The sequence below is a fragment of the Pleurodeles waltl genome, chromosome 3_1, assembly GCF_031143425.1.
Source record: "Pleurodeles waltl isolate 20211129_DDA chromosome 3_1, aPleWal1.hap1.20221129, whole genome shotgun sequence".
NCBI lineage: Eukaryota > Metazoa > Chordata > Amphibia > Caudata > Salamandridae > Pleurodeles > Pleurodeles waltl.
In genome coordinates this window covers 991,228,341-991,246,316 of record NC_090440.1, presented here as the reverse complement: position 1 = coordinate 991,246,316, position 17,976 = coordinate 991,228,341, and the positions used below count along the sequence as shown (strand labels likewise).

The following is a 17,976-nucleotide window of genomic DNA, read 5'->3' as shown; positions in this document are numbered from 1 at the left end:
TCTGACACTGCTTTCAAGATAAGTATAGCATGAGAGCAGCACTAGGATTGTATGGGGAGCCTGTGCCGGTATCCCAGCGACTGCTAGGACACCATCAGGAGAGCAGAACTGCGAGGCGGTGGTGGTGGCGGCGGGAAAGAAGTTTGCAGCAGCCGCCGCTGGTTTAAAGGTTTTTCTTTAAACTCTAAGGTGTTGAAACTTCTTCCCTAATGTAGATGTGCGTCCACACCACTCCCACACCCCTATGACTACCACCAACTCCACACCGTTTCAGTCACATGCATTGCCTGTGCTATGCAGCAGCCCACTGTATGCTGTGACTGCAGCACCGTGCATTATACACCAAAACAATTCTCTTCACTCCACCTATGAGCCACCCAACAAACAGCCTTCTTATCACACAAGAGTGTTTGGGCACTCTTGCATGAGGTGGGTAACTGTTCCTGAGGCACCGCACTTGTGGCAGTGATACGGTATATAAAAATCATGCAGAATAGAAGCGAGCATTTGTGATCATCAGGCATTGTATGGGAGCAGAGCTTTTAGCTGAACAACAGCATTGAAACAACCATCTAATTAAAAAAAAGAGTCTGAAACAAACACACGGTATTGCTTAGGAGAATCCCAGTGTGTAGGACCAAGAATCCAGTACATTCTAGGCATAGCTGACAGGTTTCCCAGCCCCTTGCGTGATGTGCTGCCCCAGTCCAGGGTTGTTTTCTTTGAATTTTAGGATTTATAGTCCCATTTTATAATGGAAGAAACAAGACTACAAACAACTCCCAGGATTCAAAGAAAAAACCTGCACTGGGGCAGCACAACGAGCATGGACCAGGGAAACTTGGCAGAACAGCTACGGTAGGGACAGCAGCTGCAAATGGCAGTTAGGTAAGTTTGTCGAGTATGTGGTTCCAGCGTCGTCACTTCCTGTGCCAGTACTGGTTCCAGTGCCAGCGCCCTAACGCCGAGCCTCCAGCTTCATGTTTTGTCCTTTCCAAGGATGTGAAACTAAGACAGCTGTGCTAACGACATTTCATGGCCATAGGAAGGCTTAGGCAAGGAAACCTACTCGTGAGTTACGGAAAGTTTGCTAATGGCTTACCACACTATGGAGACAGTGTGAAGAGTGTCTTTTCTGCGCTGTCTCATTTATTTGATTTACGACAGTCCTAAAAATGCCTTTAACCAAAGGGTTTCCTTCTGAAATCAAACCCAATTGTTCTGAATTGAGATAGTCCAAGCCCACGAAAAATCTTTAGGAAATCATGTTTTAATACCCCCGAGTAAATACTGTCTGCTAGAAGAAAAGTTGTCATTTCCTTTCTTTAAAATTATTTCCTCTCTGAATTTCGCAACTTCCGTTCTGTGCTTTCCTCATAACACAAACGTTGTCCAGCTCGAGGACGCCACACGAGGACGCTGTCGACCTATGGGTTTCCTTTTGAAGGTAACACTTGGTATCTACAATCTCATGTCCAGCTTTTACAAACTCCAAAATAGGCACGGCCTCCCATCGCGAGTAATTCCAAGGCTGCCTAGTTTTGATTTCACTATATGCATACTTTCCATACCACCCTACACTTCCTGTCTTTTGATCTCAGTTTTGCAAGTTTTCATCCCTATTTTCTTAATGTTTCACGGTTTAGTGTATTTCTTTTAATCCTTATTTGTCCATGTTTTCTGACATTCGTTCTTGCTCCAACTCAAAGTATAGTGGGAAAAAATAAATCCTAAGCCCCAAAACAAGTGCTGATGCCAACCACACAGAAACACCAGTACAAATTAAGCACTAATTGCGCCGACTAAAAGAAACAATAATATTTCCCCTTGTGATATGGAATATTAAAAAATGGAAGTGGTTACATGAACACGAAAGAAATACTCCACAATCAAATGAGAACTTTGTATCAAGGAGTGAAAAGTAATGGAGCTGAACAGGCAATCTCTTCCCCTCTGTTATGTGAAACTCCCACTCTATCCCCCCCTCCCATAACCCTTCACCCCTCACTGAGGCTGACTCACATGTGCACATGCTTCCGGTCCACAGCGAGCAGTATTCCATAGCAAAGGAGCACATCACCTACCAGTAGAGCCGTGTACCTGCAGCACAGAGAGGAAGAGAAGTAATATGTTCAGATAGTCGCTGATATCCGCATAGAAAAAACCCCAAATCTAGACCCCGCCCCAACACACCCATGTTACTGACAACAGGCAACATCCAGTTCTTTGGGTTAGGGGTCGTAAGACCCCCAGCCATATTTATTTACATATATATACAAAAAAAAACAATTTCATCACCTTTATGCCCACTAACCCACAATTCACATTTTGTTTACATAATTGAGTCCTAGCCTTAACTGTGACGTTAGTACATGAACTTTACCTAACTATAACTAAGATTGTTCCTGTGAAAACATCAAAAACATAACTTTTACAAGTGAGATCATGACTGGTTCTGGGACCCTTCTTCTTAAAAACCCCTTGTCCATAAAAGGACATGGATAGATCCCTCCTTATGGGAGGACCCCACTCAACGGCATTCCATGCCAGGAGATCCTGTGCAAGGGGTCCTTCTACCTTATAGGATACCTACCTCGGGCACCCCCTACACCCATTTTCCTTCCCCCAGGGGCCTATGCTAGCTTGCACCAACTGCACCTGCGTGGGTGGTTGCCAGGTATACCGCCCCTAACCTCCCGTGCCTCTGTAACCTCCTTTTGACTTGCTGCCGGCACGCCTTGGAGAGTCCAGTGACACCACTGTTATTTTGGTATAAAAGGATGCCTCACATTGACCCAAATTGTCCCAACCAGTGGTGACCTCACTCATCAACCAACATAAATATGGCATAATAATATCACCTACAAGAGAAAAGGTACGTTAGACATGCCACTAGCTATCACCATGACTTCAGATATATCCCAGTAGAATCCCACAAAGAAAATGACATAACCTTACATCTGCCCTCCTGCTATACAACCAAACTCGAGCACCCCCACCTCCAACCCATTGCCTTTTGCTCTGGGGATGGTGGGAGGGAAAAGCAAGCTCTCTAACCCTTGTGGCTCCCGGCGGCACCTGTGCTGCAAGGAGGGCTGTGGCTGCAGAGTCGCATCAGCAGAGCGTGCCATTGCTGAAAGCAGTGTGGCGGGGGGGCAGCGAGGAGGACTCCCTGGGCATTGATGCCTCATCCAAGGCGGTGAGTTGGAAGGAGACCCGCTCGCTGTATCGCAGTGCCTTTTAAGGGGCAGGGCTGACCCCATTGCTGGGAACGACCCCGCATGGGTGCCGCGCCCTGGCCAACCAATCCTGCCCTGGCCATCTCCAAAAGGCAGAGGCGGCTCATGCTGCAACCCCAATTCGGGCCCCAGCTCCCCGCCATAAGCCTAGCTCCCCTGCGTTGAGGGAGCCTTGGCAATTAGTGTTTCCCTCAGTGGAAAATTATAAGTGTTGGTACTCTGTACCAGAGTACCTGCTTGTTTCTGAGAAGTGCAGGTACTCTCCCATTGAAAGTATTAGGTTTTTCTGGAGAAGTGCAGGTACTCTCCCTCTCAAAATAAAAAATTGCCGGTACTCAGTACCAGACAGTACCAGCCCATTTAAAGCACTGGTTTCCCTATAACAAACCCGCCTATGCTCCTCACTCATAACCAGAGGTTGAAGTGGGGAGGGGCTACTGGGAACGATGTTCCTGAGTTCTTTCAAGTTTACAAAAACAGTTCCCATACTTTTGATTAAAAAAACAAACCAATTGTTTCTGAATGGTTAAGCTTGATATTCAGTTGCATTCAGGTTCACAGTCTCCATACGTTTTTTAATCCACTTAAACAGCTGCTCATAACATTTTAAGGACTCGAAGGCAGTAAAAAATCTCAGTGCATTAAGCGCCTTAATGCTGGAATACATTCTACTGAGGGTAGTGTCACGCCCGTGGTGTAACGGTGTCGCGACCATTACCATGTGGTGTTTGATCAGAGGGGTATCTCACAGTATCACCCCTAGTGCTGTTCAGTAATATAGTGACCCATATGTCACGTGAGGACCAGTCAACAAAGTGGGAGCGGCTGGCGGGTGTGGTCAGGTATGCCTCTGGCCAGCAACACAGGAGCACGCCTGTGGAGCCGAAGCCCTATGATTAAACCACGCACTTGTGTCTGCCCATCATTTACACAGCGCCGCAGCACAATGGAGTCAGTGCACCTCTGACACACCATAGAACATCACACTTGTGACGAGGGTGCCGTACCGTGTGTCTCCACGACGCGACGGATGCTTGCCTCAACATATGGCTTGCGGTGCTCGTCCGTCGGAGCCGCTCGGCTGTTCAGTGTTCCCGATCAGCGGCACTGAGGTGGTTGAGTGCCTCCGTAGCACGAAAGGCGTTCGCCGGCCTCCAGGAAGCAACACGTGTGCAGTGAAGGGCTAGTGAGTTGGAAGAGGCCCCGCCCACCCTATTGATGAAGCTACTTAAAGGGGCAGCCTCCCAAAAGACTGGTGTTGCCGGTTCCCCACAGAAAAGTGCCCTATTATGTATCCTGCTGTCCCCTGACTGGCCAAGATCAAGTGCAAAACAAAAAAAAAACAGACTATCTGAATTGTGTATACAGTTGGTGAAGGGGAGCGAGCAAGAGAGCAAGTAGACTCTGAGAAAATTGCGCAGAGCAGGGTCATTAAAAAAAAGGAAACACAGGATGAATACGATACTCCCTGTAGAACCATTCATACTGGAGGGCGGCCCATCAGCACAGGCTGCCAGGTGGAAGGACTGGGTAGAGAGTGCTGCTATTTTTCAAAGCCATGAAAATCAAAAATGCCCACAAGAGGGCCATGTTACTGCATTTAGGAGGGAAAGATATATATCGGATATCGAAAACGATTGTTGAAGCAGCACCAAAAACACACCTAACCCTCATTGCAGCCCTTAATGTCCACCTTGAGGCCATGGTCAACGTCGACTATGAAAGGTTCATATTCAGGCATGCCCGGCAACGCCCCGAGGAGTCCATTGACATGTTCTATATGAAGCTCAAAGAATTAGCCACCACTTGCAACTTCCAGGATGAAAACAATGAAATCAGTGGGCAAATTATTCAAGGATGTGCCTCATCAAAATTACGGAAACTAATCCTGGAGGAGTCAGGACTGTCCCTAGTGGACATCTTGACAATGGAAAGAACAAAAGAACTGTCGAAAGCGAGAGCCTCAAACATGGAGGCAGCACTCCAGAGCCCAGTCAAGGAACAGCAAGTTGCCGCAGTTACACCCAAGCCCTATAGACCCAGACCTAAGAAACAAATATCATCGCAGAGAACGTGCAGGCGATGTGGAGGATCACCACACCCCTTGTTGGACTGTCCAGCCAAAGGAAAGACGTGCGCAGGATGCTGCAAGTTAAACCATTTTGTCAAGGTGTGCCGCTTGGCGAAAAGTGCACCAACTCGAACCACTGAAAACACAGCCCTTGAGGTTTAAACCCGGGGCAGTGACATGGACAACGACGAAGACGAAACAGAAACAGTGCACTCCGTCTTCATGGTCAGTGCTACCGCACAGAAGAACGGGAAACTGCCCAAGTGCAAAGTACTCATTGCAGGATGTCCGGTAGCAGCTATAGTAGACACAGGGTCATCCATCAAAGTTTTGGAAGATGCCACATACCAAAGTTTGCAGCCGCGACCACTCCTGACGCTGACCCGTACTCGAGTGTTTGCCTATAGACAAGCTTAGCCACTCACCATGAGAGGAAGGTTCCGGTCTCCCATCTGTCATGGACCACACGAGATAGAGGTGTATGTAGACGTTGCGGAGGAGGGTCAGCGCACACTTCTGGGATGTCACATGGCTGAAGCTCTAGGCATTGTGACTTTCACGTTCGGTGTCTATGTCGAATTTCTCAGTGACATTCTCGACTCGTTCCCGCAAGTATTTGAAGGAATAGGGCACCTCAAAACCAAGGAATTCACCCTACATATAGATCAATCGGTTCAACCAGTGGCACTCCGCCACAGACGGATTGCCTTCCACCTCAGGCCTCTCGCTGAAAGACAACTGGGGAAATTGGAGGCTGCGGGCATTATCGAAAAGGTAAAAGGCCCAACACCATGGGTGTCGCCAATTGTAGTGGCCCAGAAACCAAAACAATGAGAAGTCAGAATCTGCAGAGATATGAGGCTACCCAATGCCGCGGTCAAGAGGGAACGCTGTTTGACTCCTACCATTGACGACTTCATTGGGGTACTGAGCGAAGCCTGCTGGTTCTCAAAATCAGACCTTCGGTCAGGGTATCGCCAATTAGTCTTAGCGGAAGAGTCGAGATACATCACGACGTTCTCAACTCATGTGGGACTTCGCTGCTACCGACGTTTTTCAGAACACCATCCGCAAACTACTAAGAGATTTACCTGGAGGCATCAACGTCAGTGATGACATTTTGATTTATGCCAAAACCATTCCAGAACACCATGCACAACTAAAGAGGGTCCTTTAACGCATCCACAAATCTGGCCTGACTCTCCACAGAGAAAAATGTGAGTTCCTAAAGAACAAACTGCAGTTCCTTGGCTACTTATTTTCATCTGAAGGAGTTGCTCCTGACCCCGACAAAGTTGCAGATATCAAGCACGCTCTCCCACCTACCAGTGTAACAGAAGTCCGTAGCTTTTTAGGCACGGTGAACTACTGAGGGACATTCAGCAAAGATGTCATGTCCCTCACGCAACCATTGAGAGACCTGACTAAAGCCACCACAGTGTGGTCATGGGGTCCGGCCCAAGAGAGCGCGTTTCAGGCGATAAAGGATGCCTTGTCTGCAGACACCACCCTGCGATATTTTGACCCCCGGAGGGACACACTGTAGATGCCAGCCCAATGGGGCTAGGAGCAATACTCCTGCAGAAGCTGCGAGAATATGTGTGGGCTCTAGTGGCATACACCAGCAGGTCACTAACGAACACAGAAAGAAGATACTCGCAGAGTAAACGAGAAGCGATTGCCATTCATTGGGGGTGCAAGCATTTTCATCTGTATGTACATGGCCATCCGTTCACAGTCACAACTGACCACAAGCCACTGATCCTTCTAGTCAATGGCACCGCTTCCAAGCCACCTCCTTGCATCGAAAAGTGGATGCTACAACTACAGGCGTACAACTGTAAGGTTGAATATCGTCCTGGCACGAACAACCCAGCAGACTATCTCTCGAGGCATCCAAGGCCAGCCACCCGCACTGAAGAAAGCGAGGCTCAGGAAACAGAAGAATATGTGAGATGTATAGTTGAGAGGTCTCGACCTCTGCCCATATCCGTAGAGGCCATCCAGCAAACAGTCATGCGAGTGATGGAAACCTAGACATGGCACACAATGCAGAAACAATGGAGTCCTCTCACCCCAGATGCGCAGACCACTATGGAAGCGCTGTACCCCGTCCATCAAGAGTTGACTGCCTTTGGCAAAGGCTCCCTCCTCCGAGGACACCAGCTGGTGATCCCCGCCAGCCTCACTGACAAAGCGGTTCAGCGAGCGCATGCTGGCCATCAAGGTATAGTAAAGACTAAGAGTCGGTTGAGGACCAAAGTCTGGTTCCCAATGATGGACATGAAAGTTGAAGAGCTAGTATGCGCCTACCACTGGTGTCAAGTGACCGGAGAAAAAAGTACACCAGTCCCCATAAAAAAACGAAGAGCGACCAAAAAAACCCTGGGTCGCCACCAGCCTTGATTTCGAGAGCCTTCCTGATGGCAAACACATGATGGTATTAATTGATGATTTCTCTCGATATCCGGAAGTGGAAATCGTCCAGTTTTTGACAGCAAAGGAGGTAATACCGAAGCTGGAAAAAATACTTGACACCCACTGAGTGCTCCAGGAGATTAGAACCGACAATGGTCCACCTTTTCAAGGAAAGGAATTTGCAGAATACATCACCTCTCTTGGTATCAGACACCGAAAAATAATACCACGATGGCCGCAAGCCAATGGAGAAGAACGATTCATGCAGACTTTGAACAAGGTGGTACGAATTGCTGTTGCGAGAAAAGAAATGCCTGAACTAGCGGTATACTTTTTCTTGCGAGATTACCGTCAGACCCCGCACTCTACAACGGGCTTTGCCCCAAGTCACCTCCCCATGGGGCGGGTTGTTGCGGATGTCATTCCTCATTATGAATCATGGACACCTGAAATGGTTGATGAAGCTAAAGAATATCACATAAGAAAGCGATCCAATGACTGAGCCAGTGCTCGGCAGCGGTCCCACCCCTCAGACTTGCAGGTGGGAGATTGTGTCCTCCTCAGGCATAAATTCCCAGGCAGCAAGTTCCGAGCACCATTCGAAGATCGCCCCTGGGTCATAGCTCGGCGACAGGGATCCTTGATAGTTGTGCAGAGGGGAAAAGAACAGGTTGCCTGAAACATCTCTCATTTCAAAAGGTTTTGTCCTCCGGTCTCTCCACCTGAGGTAGACACTGCGAGCAATCCCATCTCGCAAGACGCCGATGATGCTTCAGATGATGACCGAATGGAGGAACCTGCGTTGAGAAGTAACCACGTGAGTTTCCGCTGATCAGGAGAGCAATCCTGGTGCCAGGTATGACAATACCCTGTCGCCCGCCAGGAGAACGGTTGGGTCACAGTATGAGTTGAGAAGCAACCCTGCACCTTCTACGCGATTCCGAGATTACCTTGTATGAATGCATTCTACTATACCTGTGAACAGTTTGAACCCTGTTATTCTGTTTTGTGTTTTGGGAGGGATGTAGTGTCGCGCCCATGATGTAACGGTGTTGCGACGACTACCATGTGGGGTTTGATTGGAGGGGTATCTCACAGTATCACCGCTAGTGCTGTTCGGTAATGTAGTGACCCATAGGTCACGTGAGGACCAGTCAGTAAAGTGGGCGCGACCGGCGGGCGTGGTCAGGTATGCCTCTGGCCGGCAACACAGGAGCACGCCTGTGAAGAGTGGGCCCTATGTTTAAACCACGCATTCACTGCGGTTTAATGGAGCCAGTGCACCCCTGACACACCCTATACCATCACACTGAGCCACTGCTTCCTTCATCTACCTGTTCATCTTAAAAGGTGCGCAGAGGCCTAAGAATCAAGGCAGTACATTTGGCTCCAGAGTAAATCAATGCTCGCTCATTCTTCGGTCATGGTGGCATGAAAGCCAAGGGGTGTGAGGTGTTGGGAATGACAGCTTCAATGAGGTGCGAGTGCTTCACATGGGGCCATGGGCTCTAGGAGCACGTGACGTCCCTACCAGTGGGGGGCGGAAAAGGGAGAACAGTTTCGGGTCGGCTTGTTGTGCACGTGCAGGGTGACGGCGTGCTTCATCATAGAGCTGTAATTGTTAAGGCGGCTAAAGCCAAGGCCCGCTTCACCTCAGTAATGACTTTCTTTATACCTATAGAGGGGGCAGTATTTTCAGTGCCTGGAATAGAAAAATAGAAGTGTGGATACTCTGTACCAGAGTGCCTGCTTATTTCTGAAAAGTACTCTCCAGCGCTCAATTTTGTAAATAAAAAGGTGCCGGTGCCCAAAGCCCTCCTCTTAAACACGCGGCTGCTGCAATTAAATGTGGGAACACGGAATACTGAGTAATCCTGAAGCTGTCTTGGGCCTCTTCAAACCATTTAAAGCCATTCCCTGTCCCCTCAGCTCACTCCTGCAGCTTTCTGCTTTCTCTCTTTTTGACGCTTTTCCCGTTTTCCCTTCCTCCGTATTTCCCATATGTGTCTTTTCCTCGCAGCAAATGCTTGAGGCAGAAGAATAGGCGCCGGCCCGCATAAATAAGTGCCGGTGCTCAGCACCGGAAACAACAAGCACAAATTAAGCACTGGTACTCTCCAACTAAATGTATTTCGTTTTTCTTGAGGAGTGCAGACAATCTTCGTCTCAAAATAAGAATAGCGCCGGTACTCCGATCCGGACAGTACCGGCCATTTAAAGCACTGGATAATTTCCTTACTTTGGGTGTAGGTGGGCTGAAAGTGAAACAGACGAGTGAGCACGCGCATTACCTCACTCCCCCCCACTTCCACCCCCCATCACAGTCAGTACAATGTGAGGCACCAGCCTCCCCGAGACAGAGTACTAAAAACGTCTTTCTTTAGTTTTAAAGCAAATCACCCCTCTGCTCCCTCAGCAACAGCCCCTTCCCCCCTCTCCTCCCACTTGCTCTGCTAACAAGCCACGTTAACGGAAAAAGATAAAGAGGACGGGACCTAGGGTCTGATACGGGGAGAAATAAGAACCAGGATAATGAAGATTACCGGAAAGTAATCCGTTCATTAGTACGATACGAATGACGAATCTCTCAAGCCACAAGGAGGGCAGCAGCCAGACCAGGTGAGAAAGAAGAAAATAAGGAAATCTGCGAGGTTTGACGAGCAGGGATGCGGATCTTAGCTCGATGAGGAGACAAAACACGACCTCGTGCTCGAGTCAGGTGCAGCCGGCTACATCTGCCAGATTTTGAGAGTGAGTTCATTCAGAGTTGAAGGATGTCCACTGAGAGCAGCAAGCGGGTAGCGGGGCCTAGCAGGCTCACTGTCAGTGGAGGGTGCCCCGAGGCTCGCAATCTACCTTTGGAAGGGTTTAGAGCATGGGTACTCAGAAACTTTTTCTCGGGGGCCGCACTGAAGTGACAGCGGGGGGCGGGGCTTAGAGGGGGAACAACCACCCCACCCCCTTTTTCAAAACAATGCCCCTACCCCAGTAACACACACAGCGCGCACACATACAGCGCCATCTGCTCTCACCCCTACCCCAGTAACACACACAGCGCGCACACACACAGCGCCATCTGCTCTCACCCCTACCCCAGTAACACACACACACAGCGCACACACACAGCGCAATCTGCTCTCACGCCTACCCCAGTAACACACACTACATTAAAAACAAATAAATAAAAAACCAAAGAGCCTTACCTGACTCAAAGCACTGTAAAGATGCCACAAATGTGGAACAGCAGGCAGGCGGGCAGCAGACGTGGAGCCGGTGACAGGAAGTAGACGACCAAAGCCCCATAAAAGTTAGCTGCAAGCGCTGACTTTTATGGGGCTTTGGCTTCCAGGATCGTCAGGGCAACGCCATAAACAATGGCCGCCGTATGTAAACATAGAGGAGGGCCGCGGGAGCATGCTCCCGCGGCCCTCTTCTATGTTTACATACTGCTGCCATTATGATGTGGCGTTTGGTGTGCGTCTCGCGGGCCGCCAAGCTAGGTCCGTGGGGCCGCTGGCGGCCCGCGGGCCGTACTTTGAGTACCGTTGGTTTAGAGCTTTACAGGTAATTGTCGTGGTTTGGACAGAAAGGGAGGTTAAAGTTGGCAGAGGTAGGTCCTGGAGGATTTGCCGATATGTCAAAAGGTTGTATGTGGTGAGAGCTGCGTCAGCAGGCCCTGGATAGAATGGACAAATGGCTGCCTTGCCCTAGGTAGTTTTGTAACGCAATGAGTTGGCAGCAATGCTTGTTATTAAAGCAGCCTCTAATACTCTGTTACGTCCATCTGCGGTTGACCACACAAGCTTGTCCAACATGACTTACCACCCAAAGCAGAACATGCAGATGTAGAGTCCAAGGAGGGTGGCCACTGCATGTCTGATGGCGGGGCTGGTGTACATGGGATGCAGATATCGTCGAAAGAGGAAGGCTGCACAGAGAGCGCTGAGCTGACAGATCAAAAAATCCTTCTGTGGAGGCAAGCCAAACAAAAAACTTTAAACAATGTGAGGTTGACTGAATAAGGCAAATAAAAAAATAATGTTTATGCCAAACATCGACCCCTGTGGTGACCTCCACAGCTATGTACAGGACCACTTGCTGGTTTATTAGAAGAGATCAAAATATTTCTTTGGGCACGCTACTGTCAGTAAGGGTCGAGGCTATGTCTAACCCCCACAAGCCAGAATCTCCAACAACGTTCAACAACTGAGAAGCATGTGTTTAAGGCACAAGTACAACAAAACAAACTGCAATCGAAATAAATACTAAACCCAAGCTCCCAATCCACACAATAGTCCCAAAAGGTTACAATACCCCTCCATTACTGCGGTCCCAACCACCAGTCATTTGTGCGCATGTCTGCATCTCCTGCTGAAGGCCACTAAAGTGACAAGTAGTGACTATGGCGTGTAAAATTGTCAACATGGTCATCTGCCGAGATCCCATAAAAGACGTCTGAACTGGCAGGCATCCGATCACCTCCTCAGGGAGTAATACAACACCTTCTACGCACTGAACGTTTTATGACGTCACAATAGAATAGCAACACACGTTTCCATGTCAATGACACCACAATATCATAGCAACCCATCTCCGTATGTCCGGCTTGCACGTCTAGTAGCAAATACTACAACACCTTCCCCATGTGTTGCTCAAATGCAAAGGGTAGAATGTCACTTTTAGTGGCAGTAAAGGATTGAAAGCCACTTTAGACAAAAAAGAGAACGTATTTTGGGCTGAAATCGAGATATGGCTCACTGCATTTTAAATGCAGCGCTTACGATGATTACTTCAAACTACACCTACACTCCGGCTACACAGAGCACCGCTAGTGCTCAAATTAGCAGGGAATGGACTTAACAAAGTTATCCAGGTGGAAGTAATGAGAGAGCTTTATAATGACCAGGTACAGAGTCGAGGCAACAGTCAAATTAGATCAGATTAGTAGAAACTTTAGCTCTCATGGCAAAAAAGAGAATAACCAGCCAGGAAAAAACATTTTAAAATGTAGTTGGGGGTATTTCTGTAAACGAGTTGTTTAGCACCACCACTGTAATGATTTACAGCAAGATGGACGAATTTACCACTTTGATACATTTTAGATTGAAAAAGTACAGAGAAGATGGCCACGGATAACGCTAATAACGTAGTAGGGAATAAAAAGTAAAGTACCTTTTATTTTTTGAGCATGCGCTTTTACTATTAGAGGTTTTTCAAGTAAAGTATAATTTACATTGTGTGTCCTTATTTCTGGATCATTTATATTCACTAGAGACTATTCAACCAAAGTGCAGTTCAGTCAAAAGCATTTGACATATTCATCTAGCTCAGAAGTGTCCAAAGTAAGTCCAGAAGGGCCCTACAAGGTTACATTTTCGCCACAACGACATAAGGTTTACTTACAAACGATGAATCTAAATCGAGTATTTATATTGTCAATGATAATTCTGAAAATCTGGCCCAGAAGCAGTCCTCCTTCTCCACCCCTGACCTATAGCCACACTTTTACCCAGTGAATGCAGTAAACATCTATTTTCAAGTGAAATATCATCTCATCCTAAATATCCCAGGCATATTTCAGGTACGACCTTCCTACAGATTCATATGATTCTCACCAACCTTTTTCAGCCATCTAGGGTTTGTTGAAAACAGACAAGCCTTTCACCACAAACACGCAGGTTCTAAAAGTCAGGACATCCCAAACTTCCCAATCTACAACTTCAGCTCTCCACTTGTAATCCTAACAAACTTAATCTCTGTGTTGTTTTTCACAACCTTCCACATCTAAGCACACCAGACAAATCCCTGTCCTGCCCAACCATGATGCAGCCAACATAGTTTCAGGAACCTAATCTCATCAACACAAAGGGGGTCATTCCGACCCTGGCGGTAAAAACCGCCAGGGCCGTGACCGACGGAAAGCACCGCCAACAGGCTGGCGGTGCTTTCCTGCCCATTCTGACTGCGGTCAGAAAAGGGGATCTGGCGGTTTCCCGCCGGATTACCCCTAGCTGGGCTGAATCTCCATGGCGGCGTTGCTTGCAGCGCCGCCATGGAGATTCTGACCCCCTTCCCGCCATCCTGTTTCTGGCGGTTTTTACCGCCAGGAACAGGATGGCGGGAACGGGTGTCGTGGGGCCCCTGGGCAGTGCAGGGGCCCCCTAACAGGGCCCCAGCATGATTTTCACTGTCTGCTTAGCAGACAGTGAAAATCGCGACGGGTGAAACTGCACCCGTCGTACCCCTGCAACACCGCCGGCTCCATTCGGAGCCGGCTCCTGTGTTGCAGGGCCTTTCCCGCTGGGCCGGCGGGCGCTCCCTTGGCGGGCGCCCGCCGGCCCAGCAGGAAAGTCGAAATGGCCCCCGCGGTCTTCTGACCGCGGAGTGGTCTTTTGACGGGGGAAGTTTGGCGGGCGGAACTTGGAATGACCCCCCAAATGTACAAGTCCCTTCAACAGATAAAGTTTTGACCATTAAGAGCTCTACATTTCTCACACCACATCCTCACCATCAAAACTACCCCCACTAATGTGCTCACATCACCGATTAGTTCACAAGTTTCATTCAGGTGGACAAGGTACAATATTACCCTTAGATGTTGAATGGCCGCCACCCAACCTCAAATAAATCACCATCTTGCATGAAAACTACAACACACCATCGTCAGTGAGAAATTGCTTGGGGAAACCCTCACTTACAAATAAACATGTATGATCTCTTGTAGATATCTCCAGCACAAATCACACCTCAACCCTCCTGAAGCAGTACTGCACACATCCAAAGGCATACTCATATCACCACTGAGCACAGCAAATGAGCTCATTCTCTCAAATGCAAGTTCCTCCCAAACTGTACGCAGAACCTGATTTGACATAATAGGTGGAATGTGCAACTTCGATATCTCATTACTGAAACAGCACACTCAACATTCCTTCCCATTAATTTCAAGTTCTCCTTTTAACTCCCAACCAACAACAAACCTCCATTGTTGCTTAATCAATATCCTGCCCAGATGTTCTTCATGGACCAGGCCAACAATCTTCTATTGCTAACCAGTCTCTGACCATGTGACCTACCGACAATTAATTCCTGACCAGGCCTTATTCATTTACCACGCTTTTCCAATCTCCTGCCATCAGGCCATTTGATCTTTTCCAATCTTAATTCCATACTAAATCCACCAGCAGGTGCTTTTCATTTAGAGCCTCTACCATGCTTCTATGGACGGAGGCCACACATAAACCACCCTCAACATCATCAAAGGGTCCTTATTGGAGCCTTGTGAATGGCAATCATGTCAGCCAGTGTGTAACCATGTATTTCTCACCTGCAGCACATTCCCAATAAAATTAAACTCCAGAAAACCTGCCATCCCCTCAGCATGAACCGCGATGCGCACTCAGAGCCATATTGAAATGAGCCACTGGATTGTGATGCATCGTAGTGGTATGTCAATTCCCTACAGGAATAGCCTGCATCGTTTGCAAAAAACACAACTCAAATGCCTTTGCTTCTTGTACAATCATGGAGTTATTTTTTCTAGTTTCCTCACAGCTTGCTGAGCATTGACAGTGGTAACCAGTGATTCAATGTGCTACTGGTACAAAATAGCAGTAAACACATTTTCACTAGCATTAACTGTTACAACTATTTTTACTTCCACATCAAAGTATCTTCATTTTGGACCCCTCACAATCCTTAAATCATGTATCAAAATCCTTCCTGAATTCTGTGCCTCCAGGTTTTTACTAGGTTGACCTTTAAAGTCATTCAAACCCAGGTACTGGTTTCGAATGTGAGTGCAGAGACCCCCATCAATCACAACCCCCTTCGACAACCACAAATAATCCAACTGCACAGCCAGCCCATAAGTTTTCTTAGGAAAATATTTTGATGTATTGGTCAAAATGTCATAGTATTTTGTTCTCAATAGAAGAATTTCATTTTGCCATTTAAAAAAATGGTCCATTCATAGACCTCTACTGGCATGCCATGTTTGAAGCAGTGAGCCTGTCCTTCGACAGGGAATCAGAGGAGTATTCTGTAACCAAAAAAATGGGATTCCATGATCAACTAGTACGAAAATTGGAAAATAAATGGACTTTGGGCCCGATTTAGATCTTGGCGGTTGCACCCCCAAAGCGTGTTGGCGACGGACCCAAGAAGCGCAACAGGTCTACAGTCTTCTGCCCGCTGTATTTAGATGTATTGTGGCTGACCTGAAGACTGCCATGACGGAGTGGTCTTCCTAACCGTCAGGCAGGTGGGTTCCCGCCGGCCATATTTAGATGTCACAGTTGGACAGGGGGTGTACTGGCGGTGGTTTGCGGACAGAGGAAGGACATCGCTGGACCCAATGGACATTGGACAATGCCAGTGGATGTGGAAAAGAGGTAAGTCATACACACACACACTCTACCCCTCACATATGCATCCCCTTGCATCACCCACAACACAACACACCACATACACACACCATTATTCATTGCCATTACATTACAACACAACACCTACATGCTGCAAACACATTTACATGTTCATCCCTCACATAACATACACACACTAGTGACACTGCACCCACACACAACACAACCACAACAACCAACACACTCATCTACACAAACACACACACACAAGCACAACTACACACATCACAACAGCGAGCACCACACAATAACATGCATCTGAGTTCTGCATTCAGCAACACAACACAACATGCACACCATCCATGCTATATGCAAGTTCACACATACTGACACAAACACATCACCCACTACACCTCCCTCCACACCACCCAGCGAATCGCATTGCACACATATATACATGTTCTGACTCACACACACAACTCAAGCACAACATGATAGGTACATGTACCCTTGCAATGTGCACACATTGGTACAGTTGACAAGTGAGAATGTACTGTCATTCTGGTGCCAGCATTCATCTGGCAATGAATACTGATGCCATATTGACAGTTGTGTATGTGTTCGATATGTGTTTTGTACCAATGTGCCCCCACCCTTGTCTTGCCCACCATGTCCCCGATATATGCATGTCCCAGTAATAAAAAAAATACTGTAACATGCACATGTTTGCAGTGGTCCCGTGCCCATGTGCAGTGATCCCCCCAACGTACACAGCCTATGAGGGTTGCCTACCTTTGTGTCCAGCGACAGGGGGTTGTATTTTCTCTGGGGTTTCATGGTAGCAGCGACAGAGGGTCCTATTCATTGGTGTATAGCCGGAAACTGAAGTAGAATAGGGAGAAAAGGTATGTTTTTACACACTGGCCCCCCAATTCACCAAGTCAGAAGTGGAGGTCAGACCTCCACTTTTCTGCTTGGGGGTATGGCACATCCAAATCTGCTTGGCAGTAAGTGTGGCTGGAGTCCTGCAATCAGCCACTCTTTCCTATGGCTCAGTGGCTGCAGATGGAATTCCTTGGCAGATTCGGCGGGGGTCAGGCAGGTGAAAGTCTATGGGACCACCAACATCTAAATACGGTAGGCGGACCGTCATGGTAGGTGGGTTTTCAGTCAGAAAACCGTCAGTGGGACCACTATGGCCAACATCAAAATCCAGCCCTAAGTCTTTAAACTGGCTGTGCAGCTGGATTATGTTTGCCTGATGAACACTCTAACAGTGGTAGGTTGTAATCTTCAATTTATGCCTTCAGGCCATCTACCACTCTCTTCAGAAGCTCCTGCATCTCATGGGACACAGTTACAAATATAGGAATAAACTTGGTTTAACATTGAACATAACCTTACATGGATTTCAAATCATCTTTGCTACCCAAAGTAGATGCCCCCATATGGCATCATTAGCTTGCCTTGGGCCATGTGCTATCTCCTAATGTTAGATTTCGACTAAATCTCAGTTCACACTCTCACCTGCTATGTATGTCTGTAAAAAGTTAGAGCAGTTCGAGGCAGTTAGTCCAACGGCTGTCTCAAACTTGCATCCAAGTCTCATCCTTGCCATATATCAGTATGATACTCACAAAGACAGACATACCACTTGTCTCCAAAGCAACTCCTGCAGTCCCCGAAGACTACCCAAGAGGTAGCAAAAACCAGCGCTACGCCATATCCAGAAATGGGGTGTTCAAAATGCCTTCAAGCTCAGGGAACGGTTAGGGCTTGCTGCAAATCTCTCTGACAGGAGCTGGTCTTGTAAAATGTTTGACAATGCATGTCTGTCCACCCAAATATGCACACTCTATACCACCAGTTTTCTTTACAGGAT

The 17,976-nt window shown here is 47.8% G+C and overlaps 1 protein-coding gene across 1 annotated transcript in view; it reads right to left on the bottom strand.

Moving 5' to 3' along the window:
* Positions 1-17,976, bottom strand: part of LOC138284882 (lysophospholipid acyltransferase 2-like) — a 143,473-nt gene that overhangs the window by 69,676 nt on the left and 55,821 nt on the right. Inside the window, exons 2-3 of the mRNA XM_069224122.1 lie at positions 11,551-11,696; positions 2,023-2,100 (exon numbers count right to left, since the gene is read on the bottom strand). Coding sequence (XP_069080223.1) covers positions 2,023-2,100; positions 11,551-11,696 — 224 coding nt within the window. The remainder of the gene's footprint in view (positions 1-2,022; positions 2,101-11,550; positions 11,697-17,976) is intronic.